General features: G+C 41.4%; 1 protein-coding gene across 2 annotated transcripts; it reads right to left on the reverse strand.

Moving 5' to 3' along the window:
• On the reverse strand, positions 1-24,549 carry RRP1B (ribosomal RNA processing 1B). 2 transcript variants are annotated; one of them, XM_086475301.1, is made up of 16 exons: positions 24,414-24,549; positions 19,722-19,804; positions 18,771-18,828; positions 17,975-18,060; positions 16,880-16,941; positions 14,508-14,637; positions 12,992-13,056; positions 12,343-12,506; positions 11,663-11,757; positions 10,724-10,821; positions 10,212-10,231; positions 9,648-9,773; positions 8,442-9,172; positions 5,272-5,418; positions 4,454-4,520; positions 1-3,336 (listed from the first exon to the last, which is right to left on the reverse strand). In XM_086475301.1, the coding sequence occupies exons 1-16, from the start codon at positions 24,544-24,546 to the stop codon at positions 3,146-3,148; spliced, it is 2,256 nt and encodes a 751-aa protein (XP_086331427.1). In that variant the 5' UTR covers positions 24,547-24,549; the 3' UTR covers positions 1-3,145. The 2 variants fall into 2 exon arrangements, with proteins under 2 accessions (XP_086331427.1, XP_086331359.1); XM_086475233.1 differs by having other exon boundaries at positions 8,442-9,178; positions 24,414-24,546.
• Positions 24,550-24,795: the final 246 nt, after the last annotated feature.

A 24,795-nucleotide genomic window follows, 5' to 3' on the forward strand; every position in this document is an offset into this window, starting at 1 on the left:
TCCACAAAAAAAGATGGTTTATTGGACTAGACTAAATGATGTAATGTTTAGACACTGTATTTGTATTAACAATGCTGTTGCAGAGGCACATAAAAATGACACATGGATTTTTTTTTCTGCCTGTAATTAAGTCTAAGCACAGGAAATAAGTGACAAAAAGGGCATTTGATGCTTTCCAAGTCACATAGCTTTGACAGACTATAAAAGACCTTGCATACCCAATAATTTAAATATAATTTCAACTTTTTGCCTTGCTGAATTCATTTTGTGCTTTTGAGTTCTCTTAAAGCTATAAAGAATTATAAACTATTAGAGCTTGAGAAGTACAAAGTTGATCAGATTCATAACAAAAATGTAGAGACAATCATTACAAAATACTGTCCTTTGAAAGGTATGTCACATTAACATGGACTCAGAGCATGACTGGCAGCTGTAGAGTTGGAATAACGCTATGAATAAATCTATGAAGCGACATCAAACAGGTCAGATCCATTTTTCTTTTCTTTCTTCCTATCGATATATCTCTTCTTACAGTACCATCGTGTCTATGCAGTGGATATCCCAGATGTTACATTTCTTTCTCTTTTTTTTTTTTTGGTCTTCTATGTTTATTGGAATTGTCACTACCCAAATATTTTGGGTAATGTTTTCAATTTAACCCAACAATACCAATCAAACTGCTGCGACCGTGCTTGGGTTTTGTTTGTAAAGTTGTCCTGAATGAAATTCCAGACACCACTGAAGACAATACACACTACATATGTATATTTACAAAACATTCCACCAGTTTCATGGCACAGATGGATTACGCATGAATCCCAACAAGCAATCACATCACTAAAATTGTCATAAAAATCTGACTGCCATTTCTAACCTCTCCTTTTAGCACCGTGGGCAACAAACTACTTGGACAAGCAACAGGTTCAATGGATCCACAACCAACAGCAAAAGATCCAGACAACCATTTAAATATATTTCCATAATAAGTTATATGTATTAAAACCAAAACCAAACCCCAATGTGTCTTGATCCTGGATTTTTCTCTGCACACCAGATCCACCTACTGATTGTTTGCATCTATATCCTTGGAAGAACGTGGCATCTTCAACCTAATGCATTAACAATCATGCACATATAAATGCTTTTATGCATATTCCACAGAAGACTTCTCACCCACAGTACAAGATAAACAGTACAACATATTGAACAGGCTTTGTTAAATCCTACTTACCATTGTCTTGTCAAAAAATGCATTATGCTAATATACAATGAGATTTTTTTAAAAATAAGTGAACAACAATTGCTCAAACAGCAAGTATTACTAATTTTATCAGATGTATTCTCCAGATTTCTTTACCGATCAGTCAAATCAATACAAACTAAACCAAAACCAAATTAAATGAAAGAAGACAAGCGCAAAATTACTTTCTGGCAGTACCACAAGCCATGGACTGCCGCAAACCTAGTGCAAGAACTGGCACAGATTAGAACTGAGCAACTGAGAGCAACCAGCAATCTACTAGTACACAAGTATATTGAAGAAATTCTAGATGAGCTATGAAGGAGCAATTTCAATCCAGTTGCTTACAGGGGGTGACCTGGCAGAGGACAGTCAGCATCAAAGACTGGTAAAAAGTAGTATTGAAGTACGCAAAATACATTATGTCACAAAATTTAACTTTGCTGGCTGAAGTAGCCAAACGTTTACCAGTTATCACAAGACAAGGTAATGAAGCAGCCCTACCCTCTCTCTTACAGGATCACAGAAGTAACTGGTGGGAAGCTTCATGAATAGCTTTACTTTGGCACCAGGTTGTGCTTTGAAGCCAAGCTCTAACATAGAGATCTGCTGCAAAGCCTTTGCCTCATTCACGTAAAACTTCCAAAGAAAGATTTCAAATCTTCCACCATATCAAAAAAGTTTTTATTTTCATTTGTTCCCCCTTTCCTCATAGTTCCCTCTCAGAATACATTGATGGTCTCTCACAGAAGTACACCTCATTTTTCACCAAAGAAGCAAAGAAAAACCAAAACATGCACAGTAGTAATAAAATATCCAAATTAAAACTTAACGCAAGGAAATGCTGCAAAAAGAATTCTTCTTGTTCTACACTAAAATCAAAACCAAGCTGTGTGGGCTGTGAAGTTTTACCCTGTATTGAGGCACCAAAGCTTTTACACAGAGATGTATGTCCTAACCAAAGATGCACTATACCAATCTAGCTCACTTTAGGACAATCAGAGGTTCATTCGCTAAATGAGCTCCAAGTTTTGGTAAAATGTGGTGACACCAGCTGCTAAAGAAGAAAACTAGGAGTCTTGTCAGACCTTCAGGAAAGACAGCAGTGGGGGTGAGGGGGAAGACCTGGAAATAGCAAAGATTTCTCCTGTGCGAGAGCATTACTTCAGTTACAGTAAAGAGAAGAAGCCAACTTACATTATGACAAGCGTAAGCCAGCTTTGGCACTTGTGTTACTGAAAATAATGTGGTGACTGTTCCCAACTCAGCAGGCAGCCAGCTGTGAAGGTTTATTTGCAACAGTGACCACTTGAGCAGCTGGGCATTTCTTATCCCAGGGAAAGCTTGCTTACTATCTGTAAAGCCACCCAAGTCCAGCTGTTATTAAACAGAGATGTGAGGTAATTGTTATTTCCAGAACGGGAATTAACAGGATGCCAAGGGTGACACTGGAAAAAGGACGGCGTTGAATTTTAAAATACATGAGCAACTAGTAGGTTTAAAATCTACATTGTGTTTTTCTATTTTAAGCCCTGTCCAGTGAAAGACGGTTTAACAGCATGAACTGCAAGTAAACTGGCTCAAAAAAATAACCGGAACAATCAAACCCTGAACACCCCTTAACTAAATGAACAAGTCTCTCGGGAGTGACATGGGCAAAGACCATACTTTTTGTAGACCAAACCTGATCAGAGATTGGATCTTGTTTCTTTTCTGTAAATAGACAAAACAAGTATTTCAAGATACAGCTGAAGCGGTGTCAACATAGCGATGTCCCAGGTCACAATCAGAATTTTGTATATACAATTTGCATTAACTTAAAAAAATAAGGAAGTTGAAAATACCTCCAGAGAACATTCTAGGTTAGCAAAACGTCCTGTACAAAAGTAGGCCACATCTGTTGGTTTAAAAGAAGTCCACAGCAGTTGGTCTCTTCTTAGCTGATATAGTAAATGGTTTCTTCATTTGAGGCTCTCCTGCTGGGGTACCTGTGGGTGACTTCAGCACCCCATGACGGGGTTTCTGTTCAGGATTGAAAGCCACACGGGAGGGTCCTTCAGGGCTCACTAATATGCTTTTGTCAGTCTTTTTAAATTCTGTTGAAAAACAAACAAACAAGTTAAAAGAAATATCACCCCATGGAATAATTTGGCATGTCAATTAGTTATGGAATTGTCCAGCCCTGGATGTCTACCTTAGATCCCTAAGTCCACCACTAAAGATCAGAAGCCTAGGACCTTAGGAAAAAATGGAGACATGGTAGTGAACCACATCTCTTAGCAGGGACCCTTCGAGAACAGGGTCTGTTGCAATCCACAGAGAGCCTGTGAACCGTTCCCCGTGGTTTCACAGACCACTAGAGACTCTCAGAAACAAGTGTTCTAGCTATACTGAAAAACACCACACTTCCGTTTAAAAGCTGGTGATGGGCAAGAAGTGGCTCTATTCCGAACTGTTAAACAGCACCGTTCTAGAGACTCCTGGTTACCCCTTCTGCTGGCAGGGAAGCATTTTTGTTCTTTTTGTGCGGCTACGTTACATTAACAGAAACACATGTATCAAAACCCACTATTCTCCGTTTGAACTCAGCCTACAGCATATCTCAGGCAGTAAAAAAAAAATAGCTAAATGAATATATGGAATAAACTTTCATGTTACGTAGCGAGACACTTACTTAACAGGGAAGACACTGCTTACATGTGGAATCCACAAGGGAATTGACTATTTATCTACTTGTTAACAATAATAAATCGGAGACAGCCAAGAAAAAAAACTGAAACTTTGCTATTATACAGCCTGAGTTCATCAGCGTATCAGCACCTTTGTCCTGGGAAACAGAAGTAAGCAATGAAGACTGTGAAGTGCATGTGCTTCCTTAAGAGGTGCCCTGTAGCACAGGGGGCTCAGGAAGGGGAGTTTGTTGCTCTGCTGCACTGTTTTCTATCTGTAAGGCTCCATCTGCAAGTCAGTAATGCAGCACCCCGGAATCACCCAAGTGTAGCTGTTGGGCTGAATACCCTAAACTTTACCATCTCCTCTGGACAGGAACTTGAGGATGGTTTATAAACTATATACAAATATTGAGACAAAAAAAGGATCAGAATCATCCTGTTCTAGAGAGGTGAGGACTATAGGTATGTGTGAGGGTACGCAGCTTCCCTCTTTCTCGGCTACAAGAGAGAGTGTGGAGACACATAAACGCATTAGACTCACCAGCAGTCATGTTTTTATTCAAGCCAAACGTGACTTTTTTGGAGCTGGACGACTGCAGCTTGTTCAGCTATAAAGCAAAATAAAGACATGAAATAAAATAAGATTTCTGAGGCCACGCTATGAGTTCTTTTACCTGCATCCCACCAAAACTGATGCAAAGCAGCTTACTTCCCTTCATCTGTCTTAGAACTCCCGCAATCCTCTAGCACTGGCCCCTGCTAAGACAGCACTGTTTTTCTAGCCAAAAGCAAACATGCTCCGTTTGTAGAGAAATCACATACTCTCACTAACGTCACCACATAATAACAAACAAAATTATATTTGCCTATTAAGTACACTGGCCCTCTGCACTCAGGCCTCGAAAGTGCAAAGAGAGCATGAAAATACATTAGATGTTAAAAAAGTTTCGAAAAAAAGGGCAGTCTTTTGCAGCCCTGCACTGTTGCCAGCCTCCACAAATGGGAAGATATGGAGGCTCAAAGTCCCTTACCAAGACTGAAAGTCAGTTTATGCTTTTGCTTTCTTGCAAAATAAGCAGGTTCAGAATGGTGTCCTTTCAACAAAAAGGTATTTTTGAAAGCAGGGGGGAAGGAAGAAAAGATTTTAAAGATGCCTGCAACTCATTTTCTGGAACTCTGGAGCCATGTGTGACTGTCTACAAGGAAATGCAACAGCATTTCCAATTTTACCTGCCTGTGTTAGGAGACTAACGCAGAGTGGAAAAGACAGCCTGAGTGAGGTCACGCCCTTTGCTGGGGCAGGTAGCTTGGGAAGAGACTCGTGCCCAGACTCAGCTGCCATCTGTGAGATCACATTACCTGCATGGATGCTCTGGTGGAAGAGATGGCGCTTCTGGCTTTCCTGAAGAATACCGCCTTTGGTAAAGTTGTTTTTTCAAATTTTATAAAATCACTTCCTGGTTTTGCTTTCTTTTTCTTTAATGCCGGTAGAGCAGCACTGCTTTCCTACAAAGGAGGGAAAGGAAAAAATGCTCTTGGTACAAAAGTACTGCAGTTAACTATACCTAGTACAGTGATCAGCGCTCAGAGATTACCACACTTCTATAAATATTGCCACAGCTGAGAGAGAGCTGTTGGTACTCACATAAGCTAATCATCATGGTTAACTCTGAGGAGTTAATTTTGCAGTTAGCATGACTGAAAGCAGAAGTTTAAGGCAAGCTCTGCATAGAAGAGGAAGGTCATTGCAAAGCAAAACAGGAGGAACTTGTAACACATTTGCCTGGCCCGCCAGACGCTTTCTTCACGTGCATGAGCTTGCCCTACAACCGACCCAGCTCTGCCGCGCACAAGTGCTGATTTTTTTTTCCTTGCCCTTAAGCAAAATCTCTTCTGTGGTACCTCTGGCTGCATAAGATACGCAACTAACGAACAAACCCAGCTTTAGGCTAAGACGGAGACTTTGGAGAAAAACAAAGTGCAGTACGAAGTCTGTCTATACTCTCAGAAACCCAGCTGTTGTGTATTGCTACTAGTTTGCCGCCTCAAATTCATACCGATGATTGCCATTTAAAGCATTCCTCTCCAGCACAAGGCAATTCTTAGGACCTGTACTGGCAGTGCCACTAATGAAGTGCAACTGCTCCACAGCTTTCCAACCTGTTGTCTATGGGCCCCAGATGTCTGTGGACTACTGTGAGGTGAAGTTCAGCTACGCTTCACATCAGCCCACAGATGTGAAACTCTGAAAGCAGTTCGCAGCCGTGCTGTGGCAAATGTCCAGGGGATATAGCCTCTTTAGATTTGAAAATCATTTCTGCTTTAAATAAAATGAAAAAGTACATATTTTTTAGCTTTCTGAATTCTGGAGACAACTGTGAAATAATGCTAAACTTGACTAGTTTTTCACCTTCTTCCCCTCCTCCTCCCTCTCGATATCTGGACGCGGTCCTGTGCAACCTGCTGTAGGTGAACCTGCTTTAGCACGGGGGTTGGACTAGATGATCTCCAGAGGTCCCTTCCAACCCCTACCGTTCTGTGATTCTTTGGAGGTGTGTTGTCTTTGAAATCAAGAAACAAAACACGCCCCTCGTGATTTCTGGGCACAAGACCATAATTACATAACTGAAACCAGGAAATAAAATATTACTTCTCAGGCAATGAAAACAAACTTAGCAAAGCCTAATTTCCTCCACATTTGTGCACTTTAGCTTACCCTGCTCTCTTCTTTCTTATACCAGTACTCTCATTGTCCTCCTGACTCAACTCCCAACTTTCTCTCCTGGTTTCCACCCCCCGGCTCCCACTCAACACACACGTATACACACAGCTACCTGGACTGGTCAAGAAAAGGCAAATGCTGTAGTTTCTTTGGAATTACACATGGGAAGAGTGGCTTGCTAGCCTGTTCACTGACTTGCCAGCCAGCCAACAGGCAAGTGCTGGGGTCACGCTGCTGCCTCTCCCTCAGTGGCTACACCAGTTTGTGCCAACACCTAATTTCCATGAAGCTTGCAGAAACTTCACCTTGAATCTATTGTGGGTCTTTGAACCTGTTGGTCAGTTGCAGCCAAGTTTTACAAATGGAGATGGGGTGGCATAATCATCGTTTCTTAGAAACTAAGCTTTCACAGAGAAAGAAAGACGAGGTGTGCAACATGGAATATTTAGGCAACAGGAGACAAAGCCAATGGTTCCTACTTCAGAAGCCCTGCAGTGAGAAAAATGCAGTTTGCATACTGGGGACAGAGAAAGGTTTTGGTTCTTCCCTCGCAGTGCTTTATCATCAAAAAAAAAACTTTGACATTTTAAGTTATTTTAATATTATTTAAGCAATGTTTCAAAATGCATTTTTTTTCTCCCTTGAAGAACTGAGTGGTTATATGAAGTTCCTCTATGAGGCCGCACTACCTAACTAATCACACAGTTTTAAATTTAAGTCAAACAGAGGTGAGCTGACAGACTAGTAACATGCACTTTTTAGTCAGAGGAAGATAGAGTTGTTTTGTATTCTGAATTTCACTTATGCTTTATGAATTTTCTTTCCACCAAAGTGGGATTGTCAACAAGACTTCCAAGAATATAATCCAACCCCTAAATGTGTTAGGGTGAATGTATACACAGGAAATGAGCAGTTAAAAACATTTCAGTGTCAGTAAAGGGAAGAACCTCTGCACTCTCTCTTAGTTGTGCTACCAAATATATACAGTGCAAAATGCTTATTGACTCTCAATAGCTGAGCAAAATCAACCCTATTCTATTTATTGCCAAGAACAATACAGGGGTGGGAGGTAGAGGGGGAAAAAACCCTAGCTTGTTCCCAAACGGCAAGATGTAAGTAAGTATTTGAAGACTATTTCAATCAGACCTTCCTAGCAAAAAACACAGTATTCTTTCTAAGAAATTGGATCATTCATAAACGTGATCATACAGCCATTGATGACTCTGAAGGTCACAGCGTCACATTCTCTGTTTGCTCTGTTCCCAAACAGCACTAACAATTTGTTTAAGATGGAGAAGGGAGCTAGCGAAAGAAGCCACTACTGGAACTGCTGTGGGCAATTTCACCAGGAGCTTACACTAACCCAAGTGTGCGCTGCTCTGCTGCTGCTGAAAAAGGGATGTTCCATCTTCCCGTTCTCATCCTTTTGCCAGAATACACCCTTTGTGAACATGCTGTAAGCTCAACCAGAGACCCAATGCTAAAGAATAGTTAACCCAGGGACCAAAAAAAAAAAAAAAAAACCGACCACAAAATGACAACCCCATACCCTAACAACCCAATTTTCACCTAGATGAGTTCTTTCAGCTGAGTAACTGGCACAAGCTTTAGTGTTGTTTCACGGGAGGGCTTAAGACCATGGTGGTGGGTGTGGATTTCTGGGGAACTGAGTTATTTTTGGTGACAATGCATGATGACATCAGCATGCAGCCTGCCCATGAAGCCCCACACTCAGAAAGCTAAAGCCAAATTTGAAAATGAGCCTGACAACCCATGAAGAAAGCAGAGGAAAATGAGATATACATACCCCTTTCCTGCTTTTCTTGCATGCGGGCTCCAGGACTCCATTGGTTTCAACAGAGTTTAGCACCTCTTTTCGCTTCAAGGTTGCTGCTTTCTGGCTGGAGACTTTCATCCCTTCCAAACCAACTAGCTTTGTCTTTGTCTTCAATTTGACCTTTCTGGAGGGTACAGATTCAGAGTCTGCACCTCCTGACAGGGTCCCCAGCACGCCCTCCTTGTTGGATTTCACATCAGTCTGCTGCAAAAGGGTTTCCCCATTCACCAAGACAGCCTCTGCTTTCTGCTTCTTTTTCACAGCCTTAGGAGTTAATGGTGTGACAGATGGGCTGACATCCTCTGCCTCACTGGCATTAGCTGGTCCATTCTGACATGCTGGTTTTAGAGGAACATTTTGCACTTTTGGATTCATTTTCTTCAACAGACCCTTTTTACTCTGTTCTGTGTCAGTCGGACTATTCTGCGCAGAGATACTGTGATTCTCTCTAGTGTCAGTTGCTACATTTGTGGTCTCATTTGCCTCATTTACTAGCAATCTCTTTTTCTTCCTTTCCTTGCTATTTTCTGGCACCTTTCCCTGGCTAAAAACATTAGATCCAGATGTTTCAGCTATTCCCTTCTCACAATTTCCATCAGCTGTTCCAGAATCAGCACTTGGACTGTCCCTCTTCTTCCTTTTTTTCCTCTTCTTCTGGGGAACTGATGCCTCCTTTGCACTTGACATCTCTTGTTCATCCTCTAAATCTATGCCAAAAAGAATGCCATGTAACACAGACGTGAAACACAAAGGTGCCACATCAATACAAGCTGTGATGCTACAGATACTTGCATGGGGTTCTCAGTAACTCTCTTCACCTTTTCAGAAACACCCCCAAACTCCTATATTCTAACATATATTCTATTTAAGAAGAGTGACATGTTTCTGTTTTCCTACAGTAAATGGAACTGCTCAATGGAGCAATGCAAACAACTGCTTTCAGTTCTACTTTTGATTGAAATTTTTGAGGTGATGCTTGCCTCAAAATTGGTAACAAAATTCCCACCACTTTCAAAGAGACTTTAATTTCAATTTAACCTTCATCGCAACATGATACAAATCAGCACATCCCAAACAACAGATCTGCCTTCTTCGAAACAGCTTGTATTTGATAATCCACCAAATTACACAAGTGACTATGGATTGTCTCTCTTCCAAAGGTTAGTCTTGCCTTACTTTTTACTTTTTCCAACTTGTTTTTCTCCCAGGGCTTGACAGCTTTTTTCCTTCGCCTTCCCCTGCTGAATTCATCATCATCTTCATCTGTAGAAACATCTTCGGGAAAATCTTGGGGAAAGATTCCTGTTGAGGAGGAACGATAAGGGATCTGAAAACTAATAGTTCTATTTCTATGACCAGTTATGCTGTTCATATACAGCGGTAACTCCCACAGAAAGAAAATCAACTTGTTCCCCATTCAACCCAAAATTAAAAAAATAAAAATAAAATAATAAAAAAAAATCACACGAGTGATTCCTACTTAAGTGAAAATAATCATCTTTCATTTAAGGACAAAGTACATGGTTGCTCAAATTGTGAAGGGGATTTGGTCTTCTCACCAAAAATGTGTTATGTGTCTTAACGAGATTAAAAAAAACCCCACAACCCCCCAAAACAGTATTCTTGAAATACATGTTAAAAAAAGAAAAAAGAAAAAAAGATTTGCAACACTCATTGTACGGTAACATCACATATCCTTTAACGGATAAAAGAAACTACTGTATGCTGCTCAGTCCTTACCTTCTGCTAAGTCCTGGAACCTGGAGGTGGGGACGAAGGGAGAGAAGGAAAAACAAAACAGTATTACTGGTGTACTACCAATAATAACATCAACAGCATAGTGTCATGGTACTTTTATGGTTTGTCAAAATAGGAACAATGTATTTTGCACAGGAAGTTACAAAGACATCTACCTCAGAAATCCATAAACTCAAACCAAATCACTGAAAGGATTGAGAAAACAGCCATTTAACACTTCTCCCATATCTGTAACTTGCATCACACACAATCTGATGTCACATCCTGCAGTACAAATCCACCCAGTGTAGATACACCTCAGCCAGCTGCAGTTGTCTAGCACCAGTAAGGAGCAGTAGCACAGGCTTCAGGCACCTTATGCGTGATATCCAGGGCCGCGAGACAAACCTGCTCTCGTGACATTGTCACCAGGACAAGCGAGGGTGGAAAGAAAGCAAAGGAAAAGTTGTTTAGGACAAGGTGGAACATGCAAGGTGTATTTCAACAGAACTCACTTTTTGACCAGCTTGTACAGGCGCTTTCTGTTAAGGGAAGGTGTATTTTTCTTGCTTGCCAATTCAAAGAGTTTGTCAGCAACAGCCTTATAATCAAACTGTTGGAGGAAAGTATGATACAGCTTTTCTTAGTTAGCTCATTCATGCAAGATAACCCAATGCGACTCATGTTATCAACACTTCAAGTAGCATACAAATCCTTTAAACAGCCACTTCTTTCAAACACAACGTATTTTTTCTGTTGAAATTTATATCCCCTTCACGCATGTAGACTGATGTTTACAGATGGTTGCTTCATAAACAGAACAGCTCAACTCAGTATCACTTTCTCAAACACTCCTAACCTTAATTCTTACCCAAGAGAAAAGCCAGCCAACTTCAAAACTCCCAGAAATATTTAGCTAAATATCAGATTTAAAGTGTGCCATGTCTCTATTTTTGCTTAAAAGCCACAGATGCATGAAGCGTATCTACCTGCACGTGTGTTTAATGGGTGGATCTGTCAAGAAAAGTACACTGCACTGGAAGTGGGTCTAAAAAACCCCAAATTGCAACATGTTACCCTCTCTCCTACATATCTCATCATCCATTACTTTTGCTCTTATTGTCAACAAAACTTAGGCTGATTGCTTCACCACCCACAGTGACTTGGCTTTTACCACACTTTTGAACTCTGGAAACAGGAAGGGAGGAGCAGAAAAAAAGACGGTACGGGAGAGAGGAAAGAAGAATTCAGAATTTAGACATGGATTTATTTTTTTATGAACTACTCCCAGAGTACACATTACACAAATAGCACCTCACATTAAAGGAGAAGGAGATTAAAATTTTGTAACATGTTTATCCAATTAACATCCTTTATTTCTGTACCTCTTGAAAGGGACAGGAAAAAAGAAAACAGAAGGGGAATACCAGTAACAGAGCATGCAAGCCACAAACCTGAAGAACAGCCCCGATACTGTCATCAGCATTTTCATAATCATCCTCTGTTTTTTCAGAGCTCTGCGCTGATTTTCTTGGCAAACATCTGCCTGCTATTATGAAAAAAAGACTGAATATTAATGTTTAGTTTGTAAGAACTGAGATAGCACACATTACTCTGATAAGCAGAAGATCAGGTGCATTTTTCTTCATGCGATCTTGAGAACCTGGACTGATTTACCTGCTTCATGTCACCATTATGCAATGCACAACTGTGGCATTATCTGAGCATCTTTTAAAAAACTGCCTCTGTACCAGAGTATATCTGGATTGAAAAGCTTCCTGCTCAGCTTTTTTATACATATTTTTTTTAATTTAAAACTCACACAGGATGCCAAAACCTGATCTTCAAAAATGTTGTGGGCACCCGAGAGCCAAAAGCCAGACCAGGTTATCATCTACGGCTGCTGCAGAAAGCTGATATTGCCTGGTTTTATAGAGATATATATGATTTTTGTGACATGTTCTTTTGGAGTCACTTTGTTTAAGCACATCTGAAGGGAAGACAGGAAACCACAATTACCCTTACCACACCTTGAATGTGAGTTTGACTGGTTCAGAGCAGAAGCGCATTTTTAAGAAACAGATTTTTAAATCCTAGCAAGTGTTACCAAGGCCATTTAGAACTTCCGCCTCACCTTTAGTTTTAAGCACCTCTTCATTCTCCTGTTTGTCTTCTTCAGACACATCCTCTTCATCACTGTTGCTACCCAGTTCTTTCATTAGGTCCTCGATGGCGTAGGGGGACTGATCCACAATGATCTCAAAGATACCAGTGGCTACAGCATGCAGCACACACCGACTGTGTTACAAGAGATCAGGGATGAGAGTCAAAAGGCAGAAGCACCCTCCACTCTCACGTTAAAAAAAAAAAAAACATGGAAATTTGAGGGACATAGGGAAAATGGGTAAGAAAGAAGAAAGTGGACAGGCATTTACCTCTCCAGATACGGAAAGCAAACCTGTTACTTCCTAAACTCTATATTACACTGCAACAACAAATCTAACCAGCTCAGCTGTTCCATGCGTGTTTAAAAAAAGCAAAAGCAGACGAAACCAAGCAACACAGGTTGATAGTTCTTATATCAACGGATGTAGATTATCTATAGCTTTTATAAACACGTGTTATCTTCAAATGACTGTGCACATTGTTAGTAAAATATCCTTCTTTCTTCACATTTTGAAGTTATGCTATGGCTCTTCTTCAATCCATTTATTACCATGTGGAGTGGCATAGGCAGAACTTCTTCATTCTTAAAAAAGTATTTATGCTTTCATGAAACTTACTCCTTCGATTTGGCAGCAATTTTGCAGAAAGGTTCAATGAACTTGAGATTCTGGTCTGCTGTGAGCTGCATGATTAGAAAGAAACAAATTATGAGTACAGTAAATATTGCACGTGTACAATCAAATTCCTTGAATATTTGGTATAGGGTGATCTTCTTTAAGAAGTTAAGTCAAAGTCTTTCAGCATGCTATCTAATTCCAACTGACAGGAGCATCTAGAGACATTTTGTTACCACTGCTACCACTAACTTCCATATATTCCCTGGAAGCATTATGAAAATGTTGACTGCTTTGCAGACTTTAATTTACTGAGTACAGCAATATAAAAAAGCTTCTTATTTTAGATATGGAAATATGAGGCAGAGAAAACTTAAAATAATTTTGTGCACTTTCACCAAGAGGGTTTGTAGCAGACAGGAATCGGATCTGAGTTTCTCTTAACTGGACTGCTTGGACCAAAACACTGTCAGCTACAGTAGTACTAAAGATAAAAATCCTTCCCTAAATTCAATGTATGAGCACCAAATTTCAAATAGTCTAGGGAATTAATTCCCCATGCTTCCTGTGAGTGGCTTAGCCACAGTTTTGTGACTGTGGAACTGCAGAAGTTATTTGGGTGCAGGCACTTTTCTTGTGCAGATGTCTTCTCTCTCACACACCACAATCCAGAACCACAAAAGCTGCAGGCAGGATTGCTTTCAATACTGACTGCAAAGAATACAAATGGAAAATTGCTAACAGCTTCGTCCATTGCAAGGAGATGTGTCAGGTGCCAGAAACAAGAGGAGGTAAATGAACGGAAGCCTGGAACGAAGTGTGGGGCGACGGGCAGCTCACTCTAGTGGAGTAACAGGAGATGGACTCTTTGGAAGAAGTTCAGCAGCGACAGCTGCAGTAACAGGCTTTCAGTTGCTGCAAAACTCTGCATCACTCTAACGTGAACCAAAATTAAGGGCAACGGAAACAGCAATATATAGCAGAGAAAGACAGATGTCATCAGCAAAATGAACAACTGGATGTCGAGGGTAAATTGCTCAATGTGCGGCCAACAAGGTTTGAAGCCAACAATAAGCAAATACCAAGACAACTTTGAAAGCTCACTTTCTTCCTCTATTTAGGTGTTACACAATCAGACAAGAGCAGCCTTTATGTTGGTTTTTGCAAAAGCAAAGACTGGCAACCATGTCCACACAAGGGAAAAGATGTTAAGTCCTTTCTGTTGAAACAAATGAGAATGGTCTAACTTTTCTATCGCTATTTCCAACCTCGATTTGGAGCAGTATAACAGTACTCAGGAACTTGAGAGGAACTACTATATTCTCACTGTCTACACTAAGACACGAGTAAAAGTAAAATCATAAATCATAAGAAGTCACTTTCTTCATGCTTATTCAATGTTTCTACATTATATTTAAAACTGCTAAAACATACATAATCTAAAAATGATATTTCTTCTAAAATGCTGTGTGCTACAGTTAACATTAATCAGGAAGAAAATGACAACATATTTTCTAACCTCCTTTGCACCAACTTTAGCCAATTCATCCAGATAGATATCAATGAAATGTAACTTTATCCCCATGGGAGCATGGCTGTCTGGGTCCATAATTTCTTTCACTAGTAGTGGCAGGAATAGGTCAATTAGACTGAAAAAAAAAAAGAACAAGATATTAATATTCAATGGCTCATGTTCTGTTTGCTTTGAAAACAAACTCTAGTCATTCATGGTTTTACCAGTTCTGTAAGACAGCTACCCAATGCTCATAAGAAATAAACCCAGTGATCAATTTTCACATCTAAAAGCAAACTTTTAAAAAAAACCCATCCACAATCAGAACTACTTTCAATCTAGATGACTTTGTAGCATTGGACAATCCACTCAACACAGTTTGCTACAGTGAAAATCACTGGTTTAAAATTCACACCTTAATTTGGACTGAAGTTTATTATGCCATATGATAGAAGGGTGGGAGGAGGGATTCTGCCATTTGAGCATGGCATTCCAAAGACACAGCCATCGTGTTCATCCATCCTTGATGGGCAACACCTCGTACGCTTCTATTTTATGAGACGATTCTCATTTTGGTGCACACCCAAGGATTAAATTTAATCCTGATCCTTCTCGAAGGATCTGTACTGATTAAATTTAATCCTGATCCTTCTCATTTCAACTGTGCAGACTTGGCCTTCATTAGAGCATGTTATCTACTGTCCCTTTGAGCAAAACAATTACACTGAAGAACAGCTTGAGGGCTAAGCTAGGCACAAAAAAATCATCATTCCAATAGCTCGAGCCAGAAGTGAGTGAGCTGTGTACAAGTAGGACTGTGGCTCTGTTCTGTTACTGACTTCTGGAGTACTAACAAAAACTTCTGGAGTGACACGGCTCAAAGAGACATGCTGTCATTGCTGCATCTAAGCAGCACTTGAGACTTTCTTTCTTTTCTGAGGCCTATCCTTGCTATCTTTCAGGAAAGTGAAGCTTTGTATATTCCATGCTTTCTCCCCTAGCATTCTGTGGGACCTCCAGCAATTTTACCCACAACAAACGTTTCCAGTTCCAAAGAGAATTCAAAGCATTCCAAAACCGTAAAGATTATTTCAGTTTTACTGCAATACTCCTTTCTTCAAAAGCATTTTAAAAGAAAAGAGAAATGGAAAACATGGTAGGCAGCTTCTAGGCTCCACCAAGGAGGGAAAGGCAGCTCTTGAGCTCCCTCACTCTGCAAAGAAAGGAATCGTGATGATCTCTTCCCACACTGCCTCCTCTGGTGGTGAAGGGCTTCCAGGCCAGCCTTCCAGTGAAGCTGGAAAAACGGATGCCAAAGCCGTAAGAGGCCTTGTCAGAGATCAGTTTGGATGATCATGTCTCTGCCATCATGGGAACGTGCGTTTGGAAGAAGGGCTTTGGCTTTATCAAACCTCCCCCCAACTTTCTGTTCCTGTCAAGGAGCATTTTCATCTCTTCAACCCGTGGGCATTCATCCAATGCAAAATTAAGGCAGAACAGAGGGGATAGGATGTACTTTAGCTTTGCATTCCTTTCTATTTCCACAAAAGCATGCCTGTAGGCATTCCACATTTCAGAAGGCAAGAGAGAGAAAGGATAACCTTAGCACTAGCTTATCAAGCACTTTTCATTAAAAGACTTAAAGCTCTTCATCAGTTTAAACAGAGCAACCTTAGAAGTGGCACAAGAGCTCTAGACAGGGCAAGATGACTGCAATTACTTGCCATTTGATAGAATATAGAAGAAATACAAACAAAACCGCTGATGTATACAACAAACAGGAAGCCAGTTTACAATTAAGAAGTTCTGTCTTATCGAAAGACAAGTCACCATGATTAAACATAGTAAAATAAAAATTAAAAAAAAAAAAGTCACCACCAATCAGAAAAACAACACAGCAAAAAAAAAAAAAAAAAAAATTCCTTTTATATATCTTCTGGGATGCAGGTTTCCTGCCTAATGTCTCCACAAGTGGTATTTCATTGATAGCTCTCCTGGCTAAATCAGACCTAGCAAACTCCATGAAAAATTTGGAGCCCTCAGATTTCGCGACTGCTTCGAACACTGTATGACAAGCTCCTGTGTTCAGGTTTTGCATAAGCATATTTCTCAAATCTCTGTATTAGTGAAACACACGCTAAATGGCTTAGGTGAATGTGAGAGTTACTGATTGCAGTGCGTATTTAACCTCATGAAGTCTAACACCTAACTTTGCTTCTAAACTACGTAAGTGAGCTGGAGAACAAATAACCTCGGTGTTACAACTTCATGACAGCGCCATCTATGGAGAAAAAGAACCTATTTAAGCGAAAATATATTTGATGAAGATAAATTGGACAACTTTTTTATGATGCAACTACATTCAGAAATCTGCTTACCTTTCATCCCACTCGTTTCTTTTCAGCACTTCAAAGGATTGCCTCAAAATCCTACGCATTAGCTGCAAAGTACAAAGTTTGTTACACATCTTGTTCATGAAAACAGATAAAGAAGTTACCGTGACTGTAATATGAACAGATGTCTTAGTAAACCTCTTCATAGCACAAAGTGGAAAGCTTCCTCACATAAACGTTTTGAAAGATGTGTCTATCATGTCAAGCAACAGAAGTATGCTATGAAGCTCAGAAGACAATAAACTATTTTCATTTCCTAAGACCAGAAAAAAATCCATGACTTTTTCTACTGTACACATTTCTTTTGCTCCATCACCCTGATTTCTTCATTAAGTGCTGCCAAATCTTAAAAAACCCACAGCTTAAACTGGAGACAAGAATATGGGACAGATGATAACAACAATAATTTAATTTACTTGAAACTTGCACTGAGACACAGCCATATGTAAAATGGCTACATTAAACTGGCTCAAAACACTTCACTTACTGCAACACCTGGTTTCTGCTAGCACTGAGAAACAAAAACCAGCAGTGAATGTGCCTTCAGTTAACTTCTTTCAAAGATTAATGTGATTTTGTTCTTCACAAAGTAGGTCTTTTAAGATTCTTCTCTCACTGATTTTACTATTTGTTTCAATATAGTGTTTCCTGTAGAAAGAATTCTGATACCTGAACATACTATAGTGGATACTTGAGTGGTGGAAAATCAGAGTGCTAGTGACAACTGCTTTATACGGTCATAAAAAAGTCTGTAAAGCCTGATCTAAGTAACTGATGCTGATGTAGTGTCCTCTGAGACAGTATTTATACTCTGTATAGAAATCAGTGAGAAACACCACTATGTCATAAAGGCAGGCAAACAAGAAAGCACTTGCAGCATGACATAAACTGTAATGGCTTTTAGATTTGCAGTGGTGAGTGAAAGCCTTTAAAAAAAGTACCTCTTGCAGTGCGTCAAGAAGATAGTCACTTGTTTTCTCTTACAACTTACATAAACGCACATGCAGACAAAGCTGCCTTCCAGCACACCACCACCTCATCTTTTCTTGCAAAAAAGATCTACAAGAGAGTCAGTATTACCATATAGTACTTATCAAGACGCAGATTGTCTATCCCATTCCATTCACGGTTCATAGTTTGCCAAAATGTCTGAATGAACAAGTGCTCTGTAAGAGAGTAAGAAAAAAAATATCTGCATCTGGCACGGTGGTTTATTTTGCTAACATAAAAGAATCTCAAGAAATCACTTCGATGTGAGAGGGGGACGCATTTCCCTAGGGATTCACCTAGTGACAGGGACAGAGGTACGGGAAGACAGGCCTGAGACAAGTACAAGCCAACTAACCTTCCGAACAACACAAGAAAAGGCACACAGCTACTTTTAAAGACAAGCGTAATTACAGGGACAGCTTTGTCCAAAGTTTGTGTTACATATGTTAGCACAAAATATTCATTCCGTGCTCATTTGTACCCCTGCAAGTTTTGGCATCGACTGAGCACTCTACTTCAAGGGCATTTTGAATACCAGGTGCCTAACGGCTCGTGAAACAAAGTTGGTTTCGAGTAGGAAATACACAGAATAAGTAAGTCTATGCAGAATGGCAAAGTAAGGGGACAAATTTGCTTTGCTATCCACTCTGCAAAGTCTCACCTTTATCACACTGGAGATACAACTCTTCCCCTGCAACAACCAGACACAAACTGCATCTCATGCTTCCCTTAATGCAATCACACAGAGCAGTTGGACAAAAAGCAAAATAAAAAACCAAAGCAGCACCCCTATCTGTCTGTCTCTTTTCTGGCACCGTGGTGGTGGCCTCAAAATTACCAAAGATGAAAGCACTTACAAAGCATTAGATAATGAAATACAACTTACGAGCCTCTGTATTCTGAATCACATGGATAAGCTGTGAGATATTGTCTGCAAGTTCCTCCTAGAAGTAAATAACTATAGTTAGTATAGCACATTTCGGAGCTTCGTCTCCTCATTAAACGTGCAACCAGAAAACACCAAGAAGTATGAATATCATGAAACATCCCTCAAAATGAAAAATATTATCTTAACAGCTGCTTTAGTACCACAGTTATCCCTCCACTGGGGTTAGGACAGTTGTAAGAGAAGATTCAAGGATATCAAGCTCTGTTCATTTCACCAGATCTCTGCAAAAACCATCTTTTTGACAGCAGACAAAATGAGAGGAGAAAAATCCCACGTATTTGAATTAACAAATGATGTAAAACTTTAGGGGTACTGTTTTCACATAACTTAATTGTGCTACATGTGAGACAAACCTTGTTCATATAGGCAGGCAAGTGATTTGAAAACTGATTAAGTGAGATTACTAAGATGTGGTTCTCCAAAACTGGTATCTTATGAAAGTAGGGAGACAAACTGGCAGTACTTGACAAAAGTCACTAGTAGAGACAAAGCTGGTAGCAGAGGAAGTGCCACCAAACAAACAAAAGAAAAGGAACTGTGAAACTTTCAAACTAGGCTAACTAAAGGTGGCAGGTGTGTTGCAGTTGCAGTTAAGGGCAACCTGCTTCAGTTCCACCAGATCAGTGCACTTCGTCACGGTGTAGATTTCAGTTCTGGTTTTGGAAGGTAAACAGCTACACCTGCCATTCAGAGGGTGACTCCAAACATGATGCCATTTAGGCTTCTGCTCAAGCGGTGAGGATCACCGAGTTGCAGTCACCTCTCCTGCACATGCCACACACGGGCAGCGGGGGGGGGGGGGGGGGGGGGCGGGGAAGGTGAGCCAAACTCACTGTAGCATATTTTAGAACAGACCCACTCAAGCAAATATAAACCCAATTACTATACCTGTAGCAGAGGTTTATCCTGCATCCACATACAATAGAACAGGCCCTTCCATATTTTTAGCAGTTCCTCCTGGCTGAAGCCACCTATGGTACAGAAGAAGTCTGAATGAAATGAAAAATCCCACATTTCCACCAACATATTTTCATCCAGTTCCCTCTGTTCCCTGCTTTCTTCTTTGTTTTTATTATATTCTCTTGGGTAAATATTGGTTCCTATGGTAAGCACACTAACTGGAAGGCAACTTGGCATAGTTCAGTGATTTCATGACTGTAAGCTTCTACCTTGTACTGAAGTAACTAAGATTTCAAAGAAATCAGAGATGAGATGAGATGAGATGAATACTAAGATAATTCTGATAAATCTCTCTGGCATATTTTTAGCACCAAGTCTAAAAGATATTTGCAATGAGGGCATCACATTTAATTTTGCAGGAGAGGTGATGTGCAAATCTTCAGCCATAGCTGACACAGCTTTTAGGGTTGTTTGGGGGGGTTTTGAGTTTTGTTGGTTTTTTTTTTTTAAAATAAAGTCTCACTTTATCAATAGTTTTGTTCATTACGAGGAGCTTGTTTCGATAGAATAAACTTCTAGCAGTCAACACATTTATTTCTATATTAAAGTGTAGAATCAAAGAGACTGAGCAACTATAATGAAAATACTTTCATTACAGTTAGTCTGGAGATACAGCATCACCTGAATTAACAGAAAATACTATTTTCACTATTAAAAGCCTAAAACCCCCACATTCTAGTAAAAAATCACACATTACAGAAGGAAAGTACTACATGGAAAATTAAATTTTACTGTCAGTAATAGTTGCTCAAGAACGCTTTAAAAACTGGATTATTCATGACATCAAACACATTTCTGGGAGGCAAAATTATAATGGTGTACTGTTACAAGGCAGCTACAATAACCTACTACAGCTATTTTCAAACTATGGTCTATTAAGTACTCCCAAGTAATTTCAAGAAAAATCACGTTAAAAGGGTAGTCATCTTCAGTAAGCTCAAATTTGCTCCAAAAAGATCACTGTCAGTTTTGAAACATTTTCAGAGGTCTGCCAATCAAAAAGCCTGAGACCCAGTGCTAGTTCTAAACTGAGGACCTCTTCCTTGGACCAAGTTATCTGCAAGCAATTATCGCTGCTGTATCGTTCTCCACTTGGATGAAAAGTTGTAAACATGTTAAATCATCTACAGTCACGTTTGGTTAAAAAGAAAGGAAGTAGAGCTGAGTGAAAGAAATATCCAAAATGCTATGTAGAAAGCAATAGGTCTAGCAACATTAAGCACTAATTACAAATTTAACTTAGATTTGGCAGTAATGTTAAGATTAAATATGAAACAATTTGATTCACTGATTTAATATTAATTGAAATATTAAAATTAACAACATTTCTTAACAGAATTATATGCTACATACGTAGAGTAAGAAGCAGGCTTAAGCGCACATGCTGTGCTAACTCTACAGAGGGATGAGGCATTAGGCTGATGTCCAGGGGGTGTCAGCTGCTACATATAAAGATGGCTCAGGAGTTCTTCCCCATCTAGGGAACACAGACTTCCATGGGGTTGCTTTCCATGGGAAAGGGCTTTTTAAAGTGTCCTGGGCAGTTCTTTGTCCATTTGACAAAGGACCCTGATCTAAATGCTTTAGAGCAAGTTTCTTAAACTAGTCACTCAAAAAGAACTTTCAATATTGGGTTTTCCACTTTATGTGCCCTGCAGTCACCATTCACAGCTGGCAAATAATAACCACTCAAACAAGGTTATTTTAAAACCTGAATCTGCTGTATTAGCAACCACAGTGTGCAAAAATGAAGGCCTTCTTTACTTTAAAGCCAGCTTGAGAAAGATTTTGGTTTTAGTGCTTGGATTATAGCGCTGTCCCTATGTACAGTGTGGGAGCTTGGACTGGTAATGAATGTCACAACCAGTCAGTGAAGACATCCTACATTAATGCAAGCCTTGTTAGCGTTTCTGTTTGGGAGTTATGCTGGTTTGACATTGTTGTCATTAAAATTGTTGCCATTTTTCCTGTTCTAGATATTCTCCAAGGACCAGATCCACAAGGGCACTTTTCAGTGGAAACTACATAAATACTTTTAAGACGTGGGCCCAAGAAAGTGCTGCTCTGTCAGATAGGAAACAACCCAGCAATCTTTCCTCTTTTACTAAGTTACTTTTATTTATGATTCTTTCACCAATATCTCTATAAAGATATCCTTCTATTATTATCAGCCCAGTGCAGCATGCTCTTCTCTTCCAAGGTAGCTAACAAGAAAAAAGAAAGGACCGCTTCCAAGGGATAAGGTGCTCATCCAAGCTCATCTGCACACACGATGACTTCAGTAGTTCTATGCCTTCTGCAGAGTTTAACTTCTTGTTGAAAATTAAGAGCTCTAGTTCTTTGAAGAAGAGCCCCCAGCATGACCCATAATTCAGCCTTAGCACAGACCACGCTGAGCAGCCCTGCCTACCTATGAAACACGTGACTGAGGTGAACATCAGGTGAACTCCACCACCTCTTTCAAAAGTTGGCATGCTCTCAACTGCTTAAGTTAGGGTATCTAGCTGGGTTATCTAACATATAAGTCTCACCTCTCTCAGAATGCTGGATGGATATAAGACTGCTAATTAATAAATAACTCCAAAAAAATCCCTCTCCTGAACACAGCACTTTCTCTCCAAGACCAAAGAACTTAACCTTTGTTTTAATATTACTAGCTTGAACAGTATGTAAGAGCAAGTAAATCTAAGAACTCTGGAGATGAGTCACCCTTGTTTCCTACTCATTTGCATTTCATGGTGGGCTGACTTCAAAATGCAAAAGGTTCACATCCCAACTGACACTTTCCCTGTGGTAGTTTCCTAATACCTCAAGGCATTAGCTTAACCTGCAACCTTTTTCCTTGGGTAGGGCACTGCTGTCCATCTATCAGGCTACTTCCACAAGCTTAAAGGAAGCCGTGCTTTGCAGTGAGATGCACAGAGCACTACTGAACGCACAGAAGCCATGACCAGCTTAGGGAGTCTCCAGAGCTAAAAACAGGTGGAGACTTAGAAAGTACTCGGGAGGAATACAATGCACACTCATTGCTCTTACTAGTCTCCAGGCAACCCCTAGATCTACGGTAACGGTCAGAAATGGGATAATGGGCTATTTGTCTCTCTGGCCTGACCCCGTAAGGCTGTTCCTATGTGCTCTTCTCTCTGTCAAACAGGGTTAATGGGGCAAATACTATGTGGAAGGGGAAAAGGGTAAAGGGAAGAAACAACACCTATTCCTCAGTGCCTTTTCAAGGAATCAACTCAGGTTCAACTGGCATTCCAGTTTCAGTTTAGCTTTTGGGGTGCCAGGTCTAGGCTGGCTTCCTCAAAGCCAAAGGCGTATGTACGCATAAACCTCCGTACCAGTTTCCCAAATGCTGCGGGAAGGTTTACTAGGTCAGATGCAGTGCTCTGCAAATGGTCATAGCCAGTTTCCCTCCTGTGTTATGCCCAGCTTGCAATAGAGAAAAAGCAGTTTAGAAACATCGCAGAATCTCTTGGGCACCTCTGCACCGTGCTCCTTACCACTCCAACAGGAAGGTTCACTGAACTGGATCCACGCATTCACACAATGCTATGACTGACCTTGTAAGCCTTCTATAACCTGTGTTCATGATGAGAAAGTGCACAGGAGGCACCTTCAGGTGAAGGCAGCTTCAGATTGGCATGGCTTCAGTCTCACTGTTCAAAGCCAGTAAGTCTACCTAGACACAAGCTGTCTCCAGGCTCACCACTGAGGTGTCCGTGAACTGGACTCTTGGTTCTAAGGCGCCATGTCTGAGCAAGATAATTAACCTTGTTGGAAAAAAGCTTTTGATACCATGAATCTGGAGGCAACAGGTAACCTAGATAATCTGAACGGGTAACAGAGAATTGGCTGCAATTATACAAGTGCTGAAACACTCCTGAGTTCCCCTCAATTCTCTCCAATGTTCCTGAATATCAGTCATGGAAACAGGCAGCCACCACCTCACCACCAGGCAGCACAGGAGGAAATAAAACTATACGGTCCATATACCGGGATGGGTTCAGTCTGGGTCAGCTCAGCGCATTTACGTGCTGCTCCTGGGAATGAGCATGTCAGCTACAACCGCTCCGATCCCGGCAACGTTAATGCCGCCAGCAAGACCCGTCCCGGGCCAAACCGACCCTTCCGCCTCCTCCAGCCCCCTGCACTTGGGGAGACCGCACGGGCGAGGGGCCGGGAGGCTCTCCGCTCCTCGGAGGGCTGCTGCCAGGGCGCTCAGCCTGACGGCACCGAGGCAGATACTTTCTGTGATGAAATACAGGCATAAAAGTAAAAAAAAACCCAAACAAACAAACAAACCAAAAAACCCCAAAACACACACACACACAAAATAAAAAATGCCACAACCAAAAAAAAACCCCAAAGGTGGTGGCCCCGCGGTGACAGACCGGGCCGGGGCAAAGGCGGCGGGTCTCGGCTCTGCGCCACACGTGCTTCCCCACCCCCTGCCGTCCTGCCGGGGCCGCCGCTTCACCCGCGCCGCCCCGCTGAACCGGCCCAGCCCCAGGCCCGGGGCCCTGTCCCGGCCTTCGCCACTGCGGACCCCGTCGGCCCCACCGCCCCCGAACCGGACCGTGCCGTGCCGTGCCGCGCCGCCCTGCCGGGCCCTACCGGCCGGCCGCTGGGTCCGCACGCTGATGTACCCTCGCAGCTTCTTCAAGGCACGGTCCCGGATGCGCTTCTCGTTGGCGGCCAGCCGCTGCGCGAACTGGATCTCGGGCGGCTGCACGGCGGCGGGAGCCATGGCCTGTCCCTGTCCCTGTCTCCGGCCCGGCCTGTCCCGTCCGGGCCCTTCCCCTCCCGCGCCGCGCCGAGCCGAGCCACACGCCGCCTGATGGCGTCACAGACAGCCCCGTCGCCCGCCTATGGCCGTCATCGCAGGGCAGGCGCCCTGCGGGGGGCGGAGCATCGCTGACAGTTTGAATTCTCACCGGTACAAATGAGACAGAAGCAAGCCCCCGGGGCTCGCCCGCCCTCCACCTCACCCGCCCCC

Source organism: Leptosomus discolor, chromosome 1, assembly GCF_034619465.1.
Source record: "Leptosomus discolor isolate bLepDis1 chromosome 1, bLepDis1.hap2, whole genome shotgun sequence".
Taxonomy (NCBI): domain Eukaryota; kingdom Metazoa; phylum Chordata; class Aves; order Leptosomiformes; family Leptosomidae; genus Leptosomus; species Leptosomus discolor.

Coding starts and splice junctions, on each gene's coding strand:
- RRP1B (XM_086475233.1), bottom strand. CDS start 24,546: ATGGCTCCCGCCGCCGTGCAGCCGCCCGAGATCCAGTTCGCGCAGCGG. Junction 10,232..10,723: donor CTGTACAAGCTGGTCAAAAA/GTGAGTTCTGTT, acceptor CCCCACCTCCAG/GTTCCAGGACTTAGCAGAAG. Junction 5,419..8,441: donor GCAAGAAAAGCAGGAAAGGG/GTATGTATATCT, acceptor CCTCCTTTGTAG/GAAAGCAGTGCTGCTCTACC.